Genomic DNA, 22782 nt, shown 5'->3' on the forward strand with positions numbered 1-22782 from the left:
GTCAGCTCGTAGCATTCTGGGCTGTTGTGAGATTGAGCTTTGAATTATCTCCCTCTATTTACTCTGGTACTATGGTACGTATTAATTACCCTTTGTTTAAAATTCCGATTGACCAGTTCATACAAATAAAAATTTACTACTTTATCCAAACAGGTCCATTCATATTCAAGAAAAAACTCTCAATAGGAGCATGAATAGGACTCATGCTCTGCCCATTGTCACTGAAATAAGCTGAGGTGGAAACGTTTGGGTAAGGATCAGTTTTAGGCTAGAGCTCAGAGTGAGGTTCAGCACTGCCACAGGCGCAGCCTTGGGGGAGGGGGGGCAGTCCTGTGGGGTCAAGTTGTGTGCCCAAGCTTTGAATAGGATGCATGAGGATTATTAGGCACCTCCAAAAGAGCATCTACGAAAGCCAACACTAAGGTAGCTAAGAAGACTGAGGAGAAGGAATTAAGCCTAAACCCCTGTGGCATTTTACACTTTGTTCTGGGCAAGGCTCATAGCAAAGCCTCTCTTAGGGGTTGGCACTAAGTCAGGGAACAATTTTCTGATACAAAAAAGAGGAGGAAATCCTTCTCTCTTCCCCCCCCCCTCCTCCAATACACATACAGTAATTAGAGCACTTAGGCTGAGTGTTGCAGGTGCACTTTTTTCAATGGCTGTTACAGTTTGGGTGGCTGCCTATATCCTAGGAACACGTTAGTGCGAAGGGAAATATGCCGCTCAAAATGCCTCATGAGCAAGTGGGGGCTAAAGGAGATGCAGAGTTTATTGTATGTATTTTTTGGAATCGATTCCCCACGGAGGAGACAGAGATATGTCATAAGCATACATGTATGAGGTGCTCTGTTACGGTGTTAGCCTCAGCTGTGAAAATCATAACCGGTTTTGTAAAACTGAGAAGATTCAGTTCAAAGTATCACCAAAGAAGAACAGGAGAAGAAACATATTTGGACCATATCTGGGAAATAGGCCACAGAAAAAAAAATAAATAAGGAATCAAGCTGGGATCCCAGTTTCAGGGGAGGTTTTGACTGGGGATCTTGGCAGGAAGACACAAATGACCGTTATAACTTTTAAAAAAGCTTTTAATTGTGCTGGTTTCACAAGCAACGAGCTGGTTTCTTGCATGTTCCTAATACACGAAAACAGAGTAGTCCTGCTGACGTCCTTTTCTGCAAGGGAAAGGTCTGAGCGTTTGACATACGCGACCCTGGTTTGGGGGATCGGCGGGTGGAGAAGGTGAGAGTGTGGGTGGAGATCCTGTTTGAGAGCAGGTGTCTGATGGAGGAGTGGCAGAGGAGGAGGAAGGGACGCTGCCACTGCCAGTGCTCATAAGATTACCTACGTACAATGAATGATCAGGGTTTAAAATCTAATAGCCCGGTGCATCCCAAGCATTTGGAAAGCACTGTATTTGAAGATCTAGTTTTGTCTCACTGCCAATTAAAACTAAGATCTCTCTTTAATAGGGTGCTAAAAATACTGCCTTTCTCTAGTAATGTCACGTTTTTGTTCTGGCTGCTCAGGAGAGTGGAGCAAGCCTAAGGTGTGAGGAGGGAGAGGGGGAAACCAAAATCTGGTCAAGCTGTTTTTAGGCGATGCTGATGCCCTTTACCATAGCTGCATGGAGGACCGCGCAGTTGGGGCATGCACAAAGAGGAGCTGAAGCTGTGCGCACTTGGGCTAGGGAAACAGCAGCGCCGCCTGGGCCTCGTACTCCCGGGATCCGGCGCAGGCTTCTCGGGAGACGCGCGCCGGCGGCAGGGCAGCCCCGCGGGGGCAGGGCCCACGCACTTGCCCCGCCGCGGGGGGCGAGCCTCACGGCGCCTGCCCCGACTTGCTCCAAACCCCCGAGGCTGCAGAGTGTGGCTGTTAACGTACCTCCCGAGGTTTCCGCGGCAGTTGTCAGGCCCTCAGTCCCCCCAGCCCGGGAAGCGCTGCAGGTGCAGGCGGGGAACGGGGAGCGCCGCACTCGTCCTCCCCCGGCGCGGCGCGGCGCCCCTTGGCTGCTCGGGGGCGGTCAGGGCCGAGGCCCTCGCTGCCCCGGCGGGGCCCGGTGCGGCACGGGACGGGATGGGAAAGGCCCCTCGCCGCCCGCCCCCGGGCTGGCAGCCGTGCACAGCCTCGGCTTACCGACCGCCGTGCGGCGGGAGGTCTGAGCTGGGGGGCCTCCGCGTCGCTTGGTGGTCCCCGACTTGCGCCCCTGTGCCGCGGCGGGGACAGCGGCGCTGCCTCCGTGCACACCGCCCCGCCGGCGGCGGGCGGCCGCCGCAGCTGTCGGCGCACGGGTCGTGGCGCTTGCTTGGGGGGGCTCCCTAGGCCTCCCCAAACCAATGTCTGGTGTTACAAGCCCGACCGCCGGCTTGCTCGCCGAAGCGTGCGATGGTTATTCATTTTTTAAACTGTAAAATCAGAATCAGGCTGTGCTACCTGCATTGTACAGCCGAGGGCTGCTCCTCAACGTTGCTTGCTTTCGTCCTTTCGCTTTCGCAGCGTTTGGCAGCTCGCCTTTCCTTCCGTGGCTTGTGGGCGATTTTGGGGGAGACGGGCGCATGTCATCCTTGGGACTGTTCAGAAAAGCTCTTGGGCATCAACGGTCGGGTGTGCCGAAGAAATGCCTACTCACAGGTCTTAGCTGCTAGATATGTCTAAACCAGCATTTCTTGGAAGAAGATAGCTGGGATGCCTTGGCCGGCCGGGTTTTCGCTCGTCTAGGAAGGAGCAGGGCCAGCCGTGCGTCTCGCTGGGGCCCCCGGCTTGGGCGCTTCGTTTCCCTCCCGGGAAACCGCTGCAGGGGCGCGGAGCCGCCGCTGCCCCGCTGCGGTGCGAGCTGCCGCCGGGGCTTTCCTCTCGCAGCTGCCCCGCCGCTGCCCGAGGCTCGCCGTGCTACCGCCCGGGGGGACAGAGAGCGCCCCCCCCCCCAAGGTCTGCGGCTGTTCAGAGAAGGAAAAGGTGTTTAGCCATTGCTCTGTGGGGGACAGGAGTGCATCTCCTGGTGTATGCAGGTCTGCGTGCTTAGCCGGTGGCCTGGGAGAGCGCCGGGCTCCCTCTCCCAGCCCGATACCACCGGCTGCCGGTGTAACCATGCGACACCGGGAAGCCGAGCTGGAGTATTTTTGCCGGCGGCGGCGGCACTCCTCTTACAAGGGACGACCGAGCGCGTTTATTCCCGTCAAACGCAAACGTTTAAAATAGGACTTTATTCAGTCGGCATAAGTGACGCCGGCGCTATGTATAGTTAGCAGCTTTGACCGGCCAAGCGGCGCCGATCTCGGAAAAATGGGGAGCGACCCGGGCCCGGCCCAGGAGCCCCAGAAAGCCCCCGAAATGCGACGGGCTAAACTGCCTCGGCGCCCCGTGATGAAGCGGGCCCCCGCTGCCCCGCAGGTGCCCGGTGATGCCGGTGGGCTGGCAGCCGCCCCGCGGCGGCGCTCGGCCCCCACGCAGGGCAGGGCAGGGCAGGGCAGGGCAGGGCGGAGGAGAGGAGGGGAGCGGAGGGGTGGGCGGCCCGCCGCCCCGCCACCGCCCCCGCAGCGCGGCGCGGCCCGGCGCGGCCCGGCCCGGCCCCGCCGGCACGTGCCCGCCCGCCCCGCCGCCGCCGCCCGCCCCCTCGGGCCACTGCCGCGCCCCGACGGGCCCAGCATGGACGCGCCCGGCGAGCCGCCCTCGGTCCCCAGCGCCGGCCCCGGGGGCGCGGCGGCGGGACGGGGCCCGAGCCCGGAGGCGGCCGCCGAGGAGGAAGAGGAGGTGGCGGCTGGCGCGGAGATTTACGAGTTGCCCCGCCAGCCCCCCGAGCTGGCTCCGGCCGGGAGCGCGGGGCAAGCGGCCGGTCTCGGACCTCAAAGCGGAGCCCGCGGGAGCGGGGATGTCGGCGGTTCAGCGAGCGGGGCTGCGAGCCCAGCATCCTCCGGCTGCAAAGGCCGGCGGCGGGATCGCCCTCCTTCCCCGGGCGCGGCGGCGGCGGCGGCGCCGGGATGCGGCGCTGGCTCCGGCTGCGGCTCGGGGGAGGCGGCGGGGGGCGCCGGGCCCCCATCCGGGCCCCCCGCCGGGCAGCTGGACGCGGGAGGCTGCCCGGAGTCCTCCTCCTCCTCATGTCCTTCTCCGGTGAACAAGGCAGGCAGCTTTCCCAAAATGGGCGACCCGGTGTCAACGGAGGGCAAAACCTCCTCTTCCTCCTTCGGCTACGAAAGCGACGACGACGATGATGCGGAGTGCAAAGCCCGCTGCGCCGGGAGCCCCCGCGGGGGGTGCCCCGGCGGCGCGCCCCGCACCCGCGGCGGCCAGGGCGGCCGCGGCAGCCGCGACGAGGCGCATTATATCAGCACGCACGAGATCCAGCTCAGCGAGGTGGACCACGACATGGACTTCGACGTGGGGCTGGCCGCCCGCTGGGACTTTGAGGACAACAACGTGATCTACTCCTTCGTGGACTACGCCTCCTTCGGGAGCGACGAGACCCTCGGGGACACGCAGACGGAGGAGGACAATAGCTGCTACCTGAGCACGACCACCAGCGACCCCAATAATCAGACGGACAGTATCGATAATACCAGCAGCACAGAGATCGTCAGCATTAATTCTGAAAACGATACCCCCGGCACGGACAAATGCGCCAGCTCGGAAGAAAGTCAGTCCAAGCACCCCGGCGACACGAGTGAGAATCCTGCAGGCCAGATTCTCCTATCAATCAAACCGACTTCCAGGGCTATAAATGAGTCTAGCAACGTGCACGAAAAGCAAAACATTATTTATGCTGCCAAGCATGAAGGCGACATGAGCCTCCGTGTCTCCACAGCTCCTGAACGCAATTCAAGTTTAAAACAAGATGCGATCCATGACCATGCAAAAAAATTTATTGCGGTCCCCGCGCGTCTGCAAACCAGGTGTGGAGCCATAAGGGCAAAGGAAGTGGGGGAATACTCGAGCGGCGCCTCCAGCGCCGTCAGCGAGCTGGATGATGCCGACAAAGAAGTGCGAAACCTGACTGCCCGGGCTTTCCGCAGCCTGGCTTACCCCTACTTTGATACCCTCAACTTCAGCTCCAGAGCCTCTTCCGCCTCCCTGTCGGATAATGCCCTGGGGATCAACCGCTGGTCCACTTACTTGGACCTCAAATGCAGCAGCTTGGGGCCGAAAGCCGAGCAGAGCCTGCTCCGCGGCCCCGGCGGCGGCGGGCAGCTCTGCGTCCGCTCCAACAAGTCGCAGACGAAAGCCCTCGAGTTCGTGGTCAGCAAGCTCGACGGCGAGATCACCCACGTCGAGACGCCGCCGCTGTCGGCGAAGCGGCTGCGGGCGGGCTCCCGGGTGGTGACCCTGCTGGAGACGCTCAATGTCGGCGGGCAGGCGGGCGGCGCGGCCGCCGAGGCCGGCCAGCGCCCCGAGGCGGCGGGCGGCGGCGGAGAGCCGCCCCGCCGGGAGCCACCGGGCCACGACGGCGGCAAAGCGGCGGAAGCGGCGGAGGGGGCCAGCAAGAAGTCCAAATTCGCCTCCAGCCTCCTCAAAAACGTCATCTCCAAAAAGATGCAGCTGGAGCACGAGTTCAAGATGGAGCGGGGCGAGATCACGGACACCTCGTACACGGGTCTGTCGGGCGCCTTGTGCGGCAGCCGGGAGCCGGAGCCCGGCGGCGGCGGCGGCGGCGGCCGCGAGAGGCCGCGGGAGGGGGGCGTGCAGCGGCAGAGCTCCCGGCACTCCGAGGGCAGCTCGGACTACACCGTGGTGACGGCCGAGGAGGCGGGGGAGCCGGGCGGCAGCAGGTCGCCGGCCTCCAAGGCGTCGACGCCCCGCGAAGGGAGCCACAGCCTCGACAGAGCCCTGTGCGAGGCGCGCCCGGAGGAGACGTGCGAGGTGAAGAAGAGCGCCTCGGAGGCCATCAAGGCCACCTTCCTCCGCAGCCAGAACAGCGCCTTCAGGTCGTGGAAAGAGAGGGAGGCGGAGAAGAAGGAGGAGAGGGCGCCCGTGGGGAAGCTGAAGCTCTCCTCCCGACATGACTGGAGGGCCGACCTGGGCGAGATCTCCGCCGGCAAGTCCACCAGGATGTCCCGGCTGTTCGTCCCCACCATCCAGCACACTCCCAAGGAGAAGGAGCCCGGCAAGCAGGCGACGAAGTGCTCCACGGCCGCCTCCCCGTCCGCCATAAAGCCCAGAGCCCCCGAGATCAAGATCAGCCTGGGCAGCGTGCAGCAGCCCAGGGACCCGCCGTTCAGCATCGCCCAGCTGCTCACGCCGCAGATCGCCTGCGCCGCCCCTGCCGCCCTGCCGCGGGCGCCGGACGAGGGCAGGGGCCCGCAGCAAAAGCCGCTGAAAGGCGACGGCCCCGACAAGGTGCCGCAGTTCCTGGTGCGCGACGTGAGGGACGGCAAGCACAAAGCCCAGGCGCCCATCCACCAGGTGAGGGACGTCAGGAAGCTCATCAAGAGCTCCTACAGCTACGACTCGGGGGATAACAGCAGCGACAAGGGCAGCGTCGCCTCCGACCAGGGCGGCTCCGAGCAGAAGCCCCGGCAGCTGGTGATCGCGGGCATCCCCAGGTCGCTGTCCCCGGTGGTCATCACTTGCCAGGCCGTCAGCAACAGCAGCACCAAGGCCACCGAGACCGGCGCCAAAGCCCCGGCGGGCAGGGTGCTCGCCTGCCCGCCGGAAGGCACCATCCTGGTGCACCGCACCTCCGGGCGGCTGCCCGTGGCCACCATCGCCCCCAACAAGAGCGACCCGCGCCAGCCGGCCGTGCTGAAGATCGTCTCCAAATCCGCCGCGCCTTGGCGGCACCAGCCGCCGCCGCCGCCGCCGCCGCCGCCGCCGCCCGCCGAGAAGGGCAAAGCGGCGGCGGGCGGCGGCGAGGAGGACCCGCGGGACGAGGGCAAAGCGGCGCCGGTGCAGAACGCGCTGGAGAAGCTGACGGCGGCGGTGCGCAGCATGGAGGAGCTCTACAGCTTCAACAAGCGCGAGTGGAAGCGCAAGAGCGACCCGCTGCCCATCACCGACAGCCACGTCCTCTCCCTCATCGCCAGCGAGGAGCGCGGCGCCGCCCCGCGCCCGCCCCCCGCGCCCGCCGCCGCTCCGCAGCCGGCCAAGGCGGAGGAGCGGGCGGCCAAGGGCTCGGCGGCGCCGGGCACCGAGCGCCTGCCGCGCCGCGCCTCCAACCCGGCGGGCGCGGACAAGGTGTCGGCCAAGGCGGCCGCCTTCGAGAGCCTGGCCCGGCAGCGGCAGCGCGGCCCGCCGCCGGCCCGCGCCGAGCCGCCCGCCGCCCCCCGCGCCCCCCTGCCCAAGGCGGCGGGCGGCGGAGCCCCCGCGCCGGGCAAGCCGGCGGCCGACGGCGGCCTCAAGGGCCAGGCGGGGCCGCGGCCGCTCAAGCTGCCGGCGGGCGGCGGCGAGGCGGAGAAGGGCCCGGACTGCGGCAACTACCTGGCCATCCCGCTGAAGGCGGCCGCGGAGCCGCCGCCGGCCGCGGCGGCGGCGGGGAGCAGCGGCGTCCGCCCCAGCCAAGTGTCGGCGGCGGCGGCGGCGGCCGCCCTCTGCAGCCTGCAGCCCTTCAGCGCCGCCAAGCGCCAGGGCGGCGCCGCCAGCCCCGGCCCGCCGCCCGCCCTGCCCGCCGCCGAGTGGCGGGGCGCCGAGGAGGGCCCCCCCGCCGCCGCCGCCGCCGCCGCTGCCCCGCAGCCCGCCGACGTGCCGCCGGCCGCCGTCTACCACCAGCCGCTGCCCTTCGCGGCGCTGCCCGGCGCGCCGCCGCCGCTGCTCTGCTTCTCGCCCTCCGTGGCCGCGCCGGGGGCGGCGGCGGCGGCGGCGGCCGAGCCCTTCCCGCAGACGCAGCGCAAGGTGCTGCTGGACGTGAGCACGGGGCAGTACTACCTGGTGGACACGCCGGTGCAGCAGCCCCTCAAGCGGCGGCTCTTCGACCCCGAGACCGGGCAGTACGTGGAGGTGCCCGTGCCGCAGCAGCCCGCCGTCGGCCCCGTGCCGCTGCCCCTCTCGCCCTTAGCCCTCAACGCCGGGGCCTACGGCGCCACGTACATGCTGTACCCCGGCTTCCTGCCCACGGCCGCCGTGCTGCCGGCCGGCGCCCTGCCGCGCCCGCTCTCCCACCCGGGCAGCGAGGCCAGCGCCCCGGCCGAGGCCGGCAGCCCCGGGGCGCCGGCGGAGGCGGCCTTCGCGGAGAGCCCCTACTACGTGGCCACGGGCAAGGGGCCGCCGCCGGCGCGGCGCGGGGCGCCCGAGGCGAAGCCGCTCATCAGCATCACCTCGCCGGCCGCGGGGCCGCGCATCATCGCGCCGCCCTCCTTCGACGGCACCACCATGCGCTTCGTGGTGGAGCACCGCTGAGGAGCCGCGGGTGAGTGCGGCGGCCGCGGCCGCGGCCGGCGGGGGGGCACCGGGCGGCTCACCCGGCGAGGGCTGCGCCGCAGCTTCCCCCCGCGGGTGGTAAAAGTCGTGAAGCTGGGGGCGGGAGCCGGCCCTCACCCGGAGCTGAAACAGAGGCATTAAACGCCTAAAAAATACAAACTGCCTGGCTTTTACGCACACGTACAAACGTTTGTTCAGTTCGGCTTTGGCTCTAAGAAGGTAAATACCACCTTTCTTTTGGCCCAGAGGCAGGTCTCAGTAGAACCATTAGCTTTTCCTTACGCAGTGCCAGTTTGCCCTGTGGCTGGGGGTCTCAGAAAGGCTCTGGCTGCGTGGGAAGGGCTGTGCCCTCGCTCCCGGCTGGGGACAGGCAGGTGGGCCCACAGGTACTTCCTTTGAATGCACCTGTCAAGAAATGGGGTGGCTCCACCACGTAAGGAGCCTCCCAAGCGGAGGCAAGCGTTCCTGTCCCTACCCTGGAGAGATCTCGTCCCCATCCTCGGGAAGAGTGGGAGATGGGCTGGAAGGAGCTAAACTCTTGCTTCAGCTCCTTTCTGTTGGCGGACACTGACCCCTCACCAGACAAGCGAGGGGGATGCGTAGGGTAGGGCCCTGAGTGTTTCCCCTGGGCCACGGGCTGCCCAGGTGATCCTCGAGCCATAGGGCCCGCAGGCGGGCGAGGGCACCCATGGCTGCCCACGCTGCAGGAGGGCTCCTGCGAGCCCCCGGACACCGCTATAAATCATGATTTCGCACGGCTGCTCTGGGCTTGCCCCACCACAGTCATGCCAGCGTCCCCGTTACAACTCAGGGTTGTAACTGGGGCCGGCCCCCACGTAGACGGCTCTGTGTTTGGGGGGAGGGTTGTAGATGTGCTATGGGCTAAGACGGGGGCATGGGGGAACAGCACGCATCAAAACTGGGGTGCAGAAAGCCTTGTGAAGAATAACCAAGTAATAATAACATCTGATTTCGAAGTACCTGAAGTACTAAGAAACTAACTTCAGGATGGTTGTCACTTCTCCCTTTGCTTCTTGACATAACTGGAGAGCACATCACCAATCTCTGTAAGTGTATTTAAAAAGCGAGGCAGTAAAGTACTGGGCACAGTTACTACAGCTATTCTTGCCTTATCGAAGATTGACAATGTTTGGTGTTGGTACATTTCACAGGGCAAGAGAAACAGTAGCGACCGTCAACGCTTTACATGTGTCACTTCTTTGTCCTGAGTTTTGTTTGGTCACACGCTTGATTGTAAATTTTTTCAAGTGCTATTTGGGTTATCTTTTTCTGCCTCTGTAATTTTTTTAATTTGCATTTACTTCTAGTACTGAGTAGTAGAGTACTTAGTGAATGAAGCCTTACTGAAATGTTTTACGTGCTTATTTCTCCTCTAGTCAAATATTTTATCTTGGGAGTGCCATTAATTTATCATGGATATAAATGAAGTTGTTTTCATTGGCCCTTACGGAGGCCACTACCCCGAGGAGTAGGCAAAATACCAATTTGTGTAAGCTGAGCTCTGCAGTGTTACTCCAGTTAATCTTGTCAGTAAAGTCTTGGTAGAATATCTGGATAAATTTACAAAAAGTATTTGATCTTTTCATTTGGTCTGTAGACCACTGGTGCAAAGAATCAGTTATTTGTTAGATTTCAGTTTAAACACTGTTTATTTTTGAAAAGGTGTAATATATAGTACCTATATTTTTCTATATTAGCTTATATTTGTCATAGTAGCTTATAGCTTATCATCAGACTTTGGTTATTCATATATTTAGAAAATATGGTATACACAAGACTAGAATCACATCTATAGCCTTACTGTATCTGTTTTTTCTTTCCCATTACCCCTTTCTGTCATTGCACCTGTTCAACATTTTCCGTCTTCTACATAACTTTCATATCTCTGTATAGAAACATTTCTCTTTCTTGCTTCTATTTTCTGCTTTTTTTTTGTTTTGTTTTCCTTTGTTTTCTTATGTCTTTTGTCCCTTACTTTGTAGTTCTTTGTTTGTTTGCTTTTTTGGGACGTTTGTTTCCCCCTATCGAAAACAGCAGTGAATAAATGGATTAAAAGAACTGCCAGATATCATCACCTAACCGTGGATTTGGAACAGCGTGAATAAAATACTGTCCTTTTTAGAATCCCATTGTTTTACTGTCCAAAATATGCTGAATGATTTCTCTTGAGCTTCTTCCTGACTCCGTTTCTTTTCATGCTGCACTCTCCCTCTCTTCTTTATTCTATCTTTTTCTTTTTCACATCTTCATGCACAAATTGTGTCACTGTGTCAAGGACTGATCCATCTTGGTCACTGTCACCTTTTGGAAACCAGTGTGATATAACTCACTTTAATCTTTGTCGGTGATGTGATTCTTCTGGTGGTGTTAGCACCTGATCCTCCAGGTCTGCTACTGTTCTAGTCCTTTTTTTCTGTGGCAAATGTTTTTTTCCATGTAATCAGTGGGATCAAATAGATCCTATAGATTTGGACTCTGGCAAAATCCAAGATACAATGTGCTTGTTCTGAACAATTCTTAAGTTCTTGATATACAGCAAGCATCACAGAATACATATTTGTTTCTGAGAAATAACCTATGATGTCTCTCCCCCCTCTTCCTCTTCTGAAGAAAAATAGTTTGTGAGCTTTTGGCAACATAGTTCTTACCTGGATTTTCCTGCTGCCCTTTTCTCTTATTATGAAAAAAAAGTAATGGTAATTTTCAGTTCTAGCACATTTGCCATGTCTGTCTGGATCCACATCTAGACAGCGCTGACCTGCAGTGCTCTGCCTGTGTGGAGGTCATTCCTGGAATGAATGACTGAAAATATATTTTTAACTTGGGTATCTATTTCCACTTTGTATTCTTGGGAGCTAATGTCTTATTTTAGATATATGAATGAGAAAGTAACATACAAGACTATACCAAATTGTACTACAAATATTGAAATTACAATTACTATTGTACTACAAAAATTGTAACTATAATATTGACACATTATAGTTACGAGAATACACATGGTGTTTACCTTTTTAGTGAGGGTAGCCTAAACCAAATATGAGTAGTTCTGTCATCAGAGTATACAAATATACTTATTAATTTCAAGTGTTTCGACCTGCCTGCCACCAGGCAACATATGTCTGCCTTTAAAAAGTGTTTGCGTAGGGATAGGATATAGGACTGCTTCTTTAAAGCATATATAAAGCATATATCATCATAACTTTCATGGCTCATATCATACATCATATCATCATGGCTTTCTTTGGGTGACCTATTCAGCAGACTGTATAACGCACGTTATTAAGGCAAGAAGTAAGCTTACACTGACATATACTGCATGTAGGATGTACTTACGCCGGAGCCTTCACTGCCAATTTAGTAAATTTGGGGGGGTCCAGTTTTAGTGGGGGACATGGGAATATTCCAAGAATTAAAATGGCTCTAGTATTTTGTCTAGTATGAATGAATGAAATGAAGCATGAGCTTGAGTTTAAATCTGTGGCTACTTAGGAAATGTTTAAATAGTGCTTAACTTTGATACCAGGAAAAATTAAGGATGTGGTGAATGGCTCTTCTTGTTAGAGATGCTTTCCTGGGCAGTCACCTACACAGGTTTTACAGGAGCTGACTGTAAATCCTTGACGGATTGTGTTCTCATGTTTCTACCTATGCGCATAGCAGTCCTGGGGACCACCAACCTGTGGGGATCAGCAAGGTCATAAGGGAGTGCACGTTTTATACCTCAAGCAACCACAAATAATTTTGCTGAAAAAAAGAATGCCTCCCCCTTATTCCGTTAAAAAAGTTGGGATGTTCTTGTTTGATTTTGGTAGTATCTTAATAAATCAGTAGCAAGAATATTGAGATAATGAAGGAGATATTACTTCTCAGGAGTAGCAACAGTTAAATATTTTCTGTCCGTATTCTAAGAATTTGCTTCTTATTAATGATACGCATTTGGTTTTCTTTTGCAGGGATAAGGAAGATGAATCACCCTCCTTTGGTCTGGAATACACTTGGTAACTCTAAATAATCATCCTAAAAACTGCTTCTACAGTTTTCTCATTTTTTGCTTCATACAAAGCAAGTGTGTAAGTTTCTTGTTTTCTCCTAAATTCCTATTTTTGGCGTATGCACAAATTTAATTATGCAAACCACACTAAATTACTTCATTACTTTCTGCAACGTTGTTTTTATATTGAAACCAAACTGCAGACTTTGTATGTTGCCTCTGTGCTTGCAGCTAGTGGTAGTAATACCACTGCAGCTGTTTGCAAAAGCATGTAAATGTAACAGGGTTCAGGTCTGCATCAAAATATAGCTTCTCACAGGTCCTTGGAATTTATTATGGTTATCTAAGGCAGTCGTACAACTCTTTAAAAAAATAAGGCCCGAACTTTCTCCCATTGAAGTAAATGAGGGTCATCCCATAGATTTCAGTGACAATGAGATCAGATTTCTGTTTTGTATTCTGTAGCTATGCACTTTGAATTGCAAACGTAGAGATCTGTAGTGTGTAGGTTATCTTTAGTATTTCTCCTTTTTTGGCATGATTCAAAACTGATTGTGTACATATCAGTAACATATCAGAAACATATTTGATTGTTTTCATTTGCTCCTTTGTACTGTGTTGGACATCACAAGTTTCCATAATTATGACAGTGTTTAAATAGTGGAAAGCCAGAAATTGAATGTAATATGTTTAAACCCCAGTTCTAAAGGAGAGAACAGCATTTGTTTTTCCTTAAGACTGCAGTGTTTTCTTTCATAAATGTCAACATTGTTGAAAACATAATCCCAGTGATTCCCATTCAAGAGGAAATTGTTAATATTACAGTCCAATATGTAGTCATTTTCTTTTAGCCATTTTTTGACAGGCTTCCCTGAGGTCTACATCTACACTATCTGTACTTGCTAAGGAAAAAATTTCCCTTTTGAAGAAGAAAATGTAAAATAAGATTACTCAAAATGCAGTGATATTTGCCCATGTGTCCAACTCCGCTTAAACTGATGATTTTTTTTGCTAGCAATTAGTCTGTCTCAGTAAAAGAGAATTATTACCATGATGGTGAAACTAAACGATGCTAGTGTATTCCTTGCCCAAACTTTTCATTCAGTTCAGTAAAGGACTTTGGAAAGCTGATAAATGTAAGATCAAGTTTAAATTATTTATTGAGGTAACAGGATAAAAATTTAAAAAACAAATACAAAACCCAAAAGTCAGTACTTAAGAGCTTGCTCAAGCACAAGATTTTCTTGCACCTGTTCTCAAGGTTTTGCCTCTCATGATAGTTGGGCTCCCTCGTTTTTTAAATAAATAATCTTTTGGTTTTAAGTATAATAAGACCAGATAGAGATGAACAGTCTGATTTGCAGACAAAGAACGGTAGTAGCGTGCTTTTGCCATAAAGTCTCTGTCATTGAGAGGACACGGAAGAAGTTTTAACTAGCATATACAAGTCTTGTAGGACGCAATCTTTGCTCTACAGTCATTTGATTTGTTTCATATATGTGCTGTTTTCAGTTGCTGGCCAACAGTATTTTTATATATCTGAGTTTTAGTGCATATTGTTTCTAAATAGTTCTCAGACTAACCGGGGTTACAGAATTATTCCATCAATTTTTAGAAAACAAATGAGAAACATTAAAATTAATTTTAAAGTTAAGCAGTTTTTTACTTATCTAGCATACGCATTTTAGAGCAAAACAGAATTATTCTTAACTGCTTTTTTCCATCACTCAGTTAAACTGATTCACTCTTGAAAATTTATTTCCTTTCGTTTTTCGGCGTTTTAGAAAAGTTCTTTTGTCCAGTCTCCATCACTAAGCAAGTCAAATTTGTTCGTGGAGGTAAAGGTCTGTTTTTGAGTGTCGGGAAGCAAGCCATTGCCTCACCAGCTTCCCCAATGAAAATGAGCACCACTTAGGCACTAGCCAGACCTGAGATTCCAGCTGCACGTGTTGCCCGCGTCACTGTTACGAAGGATAGGATCGGATGGATAGACTGGTCAGGCGTTAGCATTATGAGAATCAAAGTGCAAACAATTGCAGAGAATTTTGGTAGCACAGCTATTTCTTATGTGAAGGAGATCAGTGTTGCCAGTTTTAATGCTGGTAGTGAGTGTTATTGAAAAGTGAATGTTTGTTGGCGGAGCCTTTGATTTGTAATTTTTGAGTGCTGTGTGGGTCTTCTATTAATCATATTTTCTCTCACTTTTTATGCAGAATTCGGTTATTTCATGAGCTTTCTGCATGTGAACTGCATTTGTCTGATATACCTTCAGTTTTACAATTATTTTAGCAAAGCTGATAAAATGTTCACCTGACAATGTATCTTTTTGCATTGAATTTTCTCGCTCGTGTAAGTTGGAATTCTGAGGGTGCAGGCATTGCTGGATAGGATTGTTTTGACCTTTTTGTTACTATTTTATAAACTTGACAATAAATTTCTAGTTTAATTTTTTAAGACTCAGTAGGGTCCCTCTCTTATTCTTTGAGGGAGGCACATGCAAATCAAAAAGTTTTGCATAGCCGGTATATAAAGGTCACCAAATAAGATCTTTACACCTTGTTTTGTTGTTCAGATGAGTATAATTCTCAGACACAAGTCCATTTTGGGAAGGAATCTACTAGAAGTATTTTCCATATTTTTCGTTTGTGTGTTCAGTGCTGAATTCCTACTGTTCTATTAAAACAAATTATTTTTGAATCCTGTGTAAAATACACAGCAGGAATTTGTATCAGGAACACACTGAAAACTGTAAGTGTTCTTTTCCCTTTATTTGTTCACTTACATAAATATAATTTTAAACATTACTTAGATTTGATATATCGTATCATAAGCATTACAGTCACTGTGTTACGTAGAGCTGATGTGTTTTATTGTAAGCATTGCCGTTGTTTTACATGTAGGTTTTCCATCTGATGTTAAGTGTGTCTTCACCATATGGGAGATTCAGCTAACTTTACTTACGAAAGCCCCCTGTTGACAGCCGTGGGGAATTTCTTTGAGTGCAAGCTGGCCTTTTATTTTGAAAACAGAGTTTAGAAGTTACTTTGTAACTCTGTCTAGTAAATTTATTTATTGTGTGGTTTTCTGTCTTGCTGTAATATTTTAGCTCCTTTTTAATGGACAGCAATTTGAGAAGTTTGTGGTTGCCCAGCTCCTTCAGCTGGAAAATATCAGGAGAGCTATGCTTGTTAAAAACCTCCCGAGGAGCTGGCCACCTGCTCGTTTCCCTTGTTTAAATCACAGGAACAATGTGTTTTCAGATTGCGCTAAATTGGCCAGTTCTGCAAAAGAGCCAAAAATTTAAGCATAAAGCAGGCCTTTCCCAGATACTTGTATAACAAGGGGGAAAATCTTATTAAAGTCATTGGAACCAAAATTTCTACTGTAATAATATTAAGGTTTATGTCAGCTAGTTTCAAGCATGTTTTTTTCACACAGTCTGAGAAGAAAAATAACCTATTGATAAAGAAGTTTCAGGGGATTCTATTCTTAAAGAAAACCACAAGTTTTCATTTCCTTGAATAACGTATAAGATGCAGAAAAATCGGCTACAACTGTCTTTAAATATATGTATGAGATTTTATTTCAATGGAATTTATTTGTTTACAGGCACAAATTGAAATTGCCCTCAGGATGAAATGCACTGCAAGTATACAGATAGTGAGTGATTTAGCATGTATCTTCTCATTTATCTTCATCATTGTGGAAATCAAATGAAAAAATAGTATTCTAACCCTAAAGAGCCTGAAGTGCCCAGGTAGAATATATAGTGTGTTAACTTAATCCCTGTGTTCTTCAGTCGTGTTGTCTACAGTTATAAGCTCTGATTTTCTACTGGGATTCTGCTGGCATGCCTCTTAAAGAGAATGAATGCTTCTTCTCTGTTTTCATGGCTGATAAGCCTATATATGTTAAGAATAGAGTATCAGTGTTAAACAAAACAGTACTTCGAACTGCAGGACAGTGCAGGTACCAGAGTAGGTTTTCCATAGTGACATAAATGTGTGCGGTACATACATTATAATACTAGCATCTGTGTTTAAAAATGTTAGTGCTGTATCTTTTCCAATATCGGTGCTCGGGGCTAAGTTTCACGTTGCGGTTTACGAGATATAGGTTTGCACACACAGACTCAGGGTTTACAGTTTCACCCGGTGTACTTGAAAGAAAAAAAAAAGTATAGAAAACAGATATCCTGTATTGCAACATATATTTGTTGAAGGAAAATTTCATAGTTTTTTTTTTTTTTTAACTGTAGGGATGAAAGCAATGGCATGAGGCAATACCAACAGCTATTTATTTTCTCAGGGGGGATTTCTTCAGCAGAATGTGTCAATTCTAATGTCAAACAACGTTTGCTTAATTTTATCTATTATTAAACAGACTTCATGTATGCATAAAAGAGTCGGTTTTGCAAGGTGCTGAGCTTCACAGACCTTCAGGCATACCTATAGCTTAAAATACCTGAGCCTGAGTCCTGTTGACTTCAGTGGAACCATTGATTTTTTTTTTATTTTCAATCCACTGATTCAGTGCTTTGCTGAACTTGGTCCAGAGCATTCAGTGCCTTGCAGAATTGAGTCCCAGGTCCTTAATGTTATACACAGAAAAACAGAACTCTGGCCTTGAGTCTAACAGGACACATGCAGGTGTTGCCACAAAAGGTTGCTAGAAAAATCCAGTAATATGGTGCTCCTCCACGTATACCCAGTGGTGAATTTCTCAAGCTAATGGGGTGATGTGTAACCACGTATCTTGGATTGGAATCAAGCCCTCTCTGTCGGGGTTCACTAGCTGCTAGTATTATATGTTTCACGGTGCAGTCATAGTACGTTACAGTTGAAATTCACCTTGTGCGCAAAGCAGGGCAAATCCTGTACGCCGCTCAAGTGCCACCTCAGCCCCATGGTCATGAGTCAAAGTCTACAGTAGCTGGTCACTGACTTCAGCGGATTTTAGATTAGGATCTGTTTAAAAATGTCAGCGGGACTGGGGTGATGTATGAATCTTGTGCTGGGTTTTTGCAAAAGGGTCGGTTTCGTTTGGTTTAAATTAATCCTATATTTAATTCACTTGGTGAATGATTTAAAATGTATTTATGGGTTGTGTGTTTTTCCTGTCTGCATTCAGAGATGCCTTTACTATCTTGTGTTGATGGCCAAAGTGTCATTCCTCATTCTTACAAATTACCATTAACTTGTGACTACCTGAGAACACATACAGTACTTTAAAAATGCTTGTGTTGAAGGTGATCCTTTCTTCCCCTTCTTTTTGTGTTTTTCCTTTTTTTTTCTTTTTTTCCCCTTTGGTAAGGGGGTGGGTTATCAGCATAAAGATATTTAAAAGTGCAAATGTGAAGTACGGATAACGATTGTTAGGAGAATGTGGGTGGTATGTCTGAGAGAGCCAGTGGGTTATATGGCAAAGGATAAAATGCTGTGAAAGCATTGTGTGGATAATGGGTTGTTGCCTCTGGAAAAAAGAAGAGAAATGACTGGAGAAAAAAAAATGACTCTTTGAGCTGCTTTCAACATACACAACAGCATTGTGGCAAGTGTCTAGCCGAAGTCTGAAGTGATCCCGTTACAGAGTGCCGTGAGCTTGGAGTTTAAGGACAGCAGAGTTGCACTAACAGTGTGTTGCACATCAAGAACACTTAATTAGATGAGGATCATGTGAAAACAGACTGTTTGAAACCGTTGAATACCAAAGTTTGTAACTGAATAAGTAAGCATTTGTATTATGTTTTTTGAATGTTATGACAAATAAAATGTATTTTTCAGTAAAAGACACACTGCAAATGAGCATGTGGTTTCCTGCGTGATCATATTTTTGTGAATTTATGTTTGCTCTTACACAGACTAAGTAATAACAGTGGCATTATTTGGCTGAACATGTAAATAGTAATGGAAGAAAGGGATTTCACCACATAGCAAACTCCAAAATCCACGTTTTAAATCTTCCTGAGTTTGTCACAGTGTCATAACTGTTTCTGACCTGATCTCACTCTATTTATTCTGTAACTTCAGGACAAAGGGAAGTTGAGTTCATTTGACTCTTCTTTTTTTCTTTTCTCCTTGATTTTTTTTTCTAGATTGAAATTAAATTAAGTAGAACTCTTCAGTTTTAATGGACTAAGTTGGACTGGCATATGGTTTTGGATATTGAAAGAACTATGTCTACTGTAATCTCTCTGGATAGAGCAGCTAGTGAGGTGAATAATTTTTTCCTGGTCGTTCTCTTCGTTATTTTCATTGTTTAGTATTGCGATATGCCCAAAAATTGCATCACTTTCCTGGAGGATAGCAGAATTGCTTGAATTATTGCAAGGAAAAGTATTTTGCTGCTTTAATGTGTTCATTTATCTCAGTGGAAGGTTTCTGATGTTAAGTCAAGTCCAAACGTTAAAAAAATCACAAGTCAAACATCAAAAATCACAAAATCGACTTGAAAATTATAAGATCAGTTTTTCAATTTAAGAACTTCCTCTCTTCCCAATTTTCAGTATTCAGAAGCATATTTTAATGGTCTTCCTTTTAACCACATGCTCTAGAAACTTAAAAGAAAATGGATTTCCACCACACTATTTACCTGCAAGGAATAAAACTGAAGTAAAACAGCTACAACAGATTTGCAATGGCATTCGAAGACATGGCAACACTTCCTTCCTACCTTGCTGAAGGCAAGTTTAATGGTAAAACAGTAATGTGATGTTTGAAATATTCTCTCCTTGTATTCTTTGAGGTTTGTATCTCAGCATTGCATTTAGAATAGATGTTATCAATGACTTAACTACCACTGTATGGATAGTGATTTTTATGCCAAGCTACACATGGGTTAATGGCAAAGTCTCAAAAGACCCTTAACAAATAAACGAGAGAAAATGTTGACAGAAGCAGTTGAGAAGAAGGAGAAAAGAACAGAGGAGAGCAAAGCTACAGGCTCTTCTCAGCAGGAGCATGCTGGATAAGCACAGGATATCAAGGAATGATGACCCAAGAAGATCAAAGGAATAAATTAATTGTGAGTATTTAGACCAGCGAGAACCCTGACCCCGAGGAAAGTCTGAAATTGCAAACGTAGGTGGTGTTATCAGCAGGAAAATTTGGTAACTGCTCTGTTACTTTTCTCTAAGAAAAGTTACTGGAGCCTGGAGACTAATTTCAGTGGAGCTGTCTAATGAGCTCTGCACGTTGCTGTCCATTAGTCTCTGACAATGCATAGATCCTTTAAACTGAAACCTGTTCTTAAAAGAGGTCAAAAATAGACTTGCATCGAGAAGTGAACTCTAGCCTTTCCCCTGGGAGCCCAGTCTTCTAGCCATCAGCAGTGCACCTTGCACTATAAAAATCCTTGGAAACAAAAATGGAAGGGCTTCTGACAGTACCTTATATTAATCTAAAGCCAGGTGAAATATTTCAGGGATTTTAAAGGATTAGTAGGATTAGACTCTATAAACGGTCTTTAAAACATCACTGATGAGACCAAAAGGTAGAAATACAGCATTTTTCTTCAGGAAAAGAATGCAGAATTAGTAGATAATTCCCTGATGTCAGTAGTAAGCAAGCTATGCAGGATAAAACCAGGCATGGTATGTTCTGGGGCAGGGGGAGGATCTATTTTATAATTGCTGTCATCTGGGGTTGTCACTATTGAGAACAATTTGCTTGACAAACCCAACCGGTATCTACTTAGCCTATTCAGCTGTTTTATTTTTGAGGTTCCTGTCCTCTAATTACCAAATTAGAACCTGATGCTGCAAAATGCTGTGTGCTGGCTGCGTTCTCTAACTGCCCTGCTTTGCATCCACCTCAACTGGACAAGGCGCTGTTTCAAGTTGAAAATGTACTTAAAAACCTTGCTCAGTTGGGGTTTCTATTTATTTTACAGTTTTTAACAAATCTTCCTGCATCCAAAGGCATGTGGATATTGCAACATTTGTTAGATGTGTTTATAGCTCCTAAAAGCTACATCTGTGTGTAAGCGCTTCAGTTCCTTCTGCACCGTAATCTCTCTGGAGCCGCCCTGAATTCTCTGTCAGCTGCTCTCGATAAGTTAGAGTTGACTTTGTAAGTAACATGTTTTCATTGTAAATCTGGGGTGAGTGTTTTACAAGTTGTTGTATGTGTGTTAATCCAGCATCTTTCACCAATGATGAATTCATTTTAATAAAAATAAATGTGTACAGTTATGATGCTGTTCACACTAACAAATGAAAAAGAAGATCGCTGCAAGCCTGACTGAGGGCTCTTCTGAGATCACACTAATTTACACTCACGCAAGTCTGGTTTGTATCCATTTTTGTTAGGAGAGAATCCTGTCCTTTATCAGCAGTTGTTTATGGTCAAGGGTCATAAAAATAATGAATATTTAGTCCCAAAATTTGTTAACCAGCGCTGTGCTGACGCGTTAATACTTATCAAGGACTTAAGTACAAAGCTAAACAGCATTATATGATCTTACCTGTATTTCTTAATTTAACCTGTTATTATGAGTACAGTGTTACTGAAAGATTTTAGATGAACAGGTTTCAAGGTCTGTCCATAAGAAGGCTAAGGGATCCCTTTAAAGGACTTTAAGATGGCCAAAAAGCCCTTTGAAAATAGGACATCTGATTTCAAATTTGAAAAGCCTCCATGGGCCTATTAAAATTAAAAGCGAGTCAAGAGTGGCTTTGTAAATAAGTTACAGTTCTTGAACTGTTTGAGCAAACATGCTCAGGTGTTTGTGTCTTCAAAGGCATATACTTTTCCTCCTGAAAATGAAAGATGCTTTATTTGAAATTGTGACTTGTAAGATGGCCAGTAATGGAAAATCTACATGAGGGAGAGATTTTACTGATCCTCTCAGAGCAAGGAAAGGGTCTCAGCTGGAGCAGGCACTGGTTTGAGTTTCAATTGGAGCAGCAGCAAAGTTCACCACAAACCAAAAATGCAAAGGAAATCAGGCTTTGTTCCTTTCATTGCTCGCAGGACTTCCTTTTCAAGTTTCCCGTAGCCTTTAAATGTGTTCTTTCATGGAAGACAGAAATGAGTCCTCTCTCTTGGAGGAGGTCTGCCTCCCAAACTCAGTGATTCCTTGTATTCTGCTGTGTCCTGTGCCTGAGAATATGCCTGGGGGTGGAGCGAGAATCTGAATGCTAGAATGAGAGTACCTTTTGAAGAGTCTGTGGAGCACGCTCTTTAAAAAGTAGCACTCTCAGAAAGTTTAAGGGGAAAGTTTTCAAATCTCTTTTTCGAAGGGGTTGGTTTTTTGGACTTAGCTGCATTTTTATTACATTGATGTTTCTGTGGCTTTTGATTTGTAAAGATTAAGAATTTTTTCTCTAAACTTCATGTACGAAATATTAAATTGCCACTATTGCTGAATATTTTAAAATAGGCATAATATACATTATTGAAATGCATATTATATACTTGTCATCCACCCTAAATAATTTGATAAAGATTCCTAGTGTTTGCTTTGGTTGTAACCCTAAGTGTGTTTTTACTTCAAATGCAGGATTAAGCAATGTATTAATTTCACCTTATTTTTAGAAGATTGTCCATTTTGTTGTTTCCGTAGCTATGGAGTCCATGTAAGTAAGCCATTACCTTCTATTACCCAGCTGTTGAACTAAAACCCTATTGGAATTCCCATTATGTCCAGCTGTTAGGGTCAGATAACTTCAGAAGCAAGTGTACTGCTGTGATACCGTGAGGTATCCATGAGGACATGTATCACTTCTGGAAGAGTAACGTTGGCCTTGGAGGCTCTATTTGATTTAATTTCAAGGGATGCTGTCAAAGTTGTGCAAGGCTAAAAATTGCCCTTAAGGCCTGTTGTTCCATTTTAAAGGACCTATTTTCAATAATACAGATAGCTGATTTTCCTCAATGAGCTGTGCTACTGCTTGATGAGTAATTAAAAAATAAAACACACAGATCAGCATCTCCAGGAGACTGCCTGATTTATGTTAAAAAACCTGTGCGCGTTCATATGAAAGAAGAGCAAACGTGGTGTCGTTGTCCAAATACTTGGCAATAAGCAGATCATCTTTCGCAATCAGAAAATATTTTATGCTACCCTTTTTGAAAAGTGAGCACTAATATGATGTTGTTTTTGTGTGCCAAAGGGCCCCATTTTACAGGCACGCATTGAGAAAATTCTTATAAGTCAGATTTGCTGAATTAGGGAGGAGGGCGGGCGGCCTTGCGCTTAGAATTGTGATATAAGACAGATAATATGGATAGGAATCAGAGCCCTAGCACAAGCTCCCTGCATTTTTATTCTGATTTTGGGTTGCAAAGTCATTATAGCTAAGCCTGGCAGACTGTCTACGCAAATTATGATGTGGGGCTGATATCTTAATCTGTTGATACCTCAATTCTCTACCTGTAAAATAGTGACAATAGCTCTTCCTTTGTGCCATCATTTGTCCCTCT

General features: G+C 48.7%; 1 protein-coding gene across 1 annotated transcript; it reads left to right on the forward strand.

The window, feature by feature from the left end:
* Positions 1–3645: 3645 nt before the first annotated feature.
* Positions 3646–22756, forward strand: C4H4orf54 (chromosome 4 C4orf54 homolog). Its single transcript, XM_068941039.1, has 5 exons — positions 3646–8332; positions 12321–12437; positions 18453–18572; positions 18912–19381; positions 20249–22756. The coding sequence occupies exon 1, from the start codon at positions 3646–3648 to the stop codon at positions 8320–8322; it is 4677 nt and encodes a 1558-aa protein (XP_068797140.1). The 3' UTR covers positions 8323–8332; positions 12321–12437; positions 18453–18572; positions 18912–19381; positions 20249–22756.
* The last annotated feature ends 26 nt before the right edge of the window (positions 22757–22782 follow it).

Source organism: Struthio camelus, chromosome 4, assembly GCF_040807025.1.
Source record: "Struthio camelus isolate bStrCam1 chromosome 4, bStrCam1.hap1, whole genome shotgun sequence".
Lineage (NCBI taxonomy): Eukaryota > Metazoa > Chordata > Aves > Struthioniformes > Struthionidae > Struthio > Struthio camelus.

What these genes read in the sequence shown, in the direction of transcription:
- C4H4orf54 (XM_068941039.1), top strand. Translation starts at nt 3,646, where the DNA reads ATGGACGCGCCCGGCGAGCCGCCCTCGGTCCCCAGCGCCGGCCCCGGG.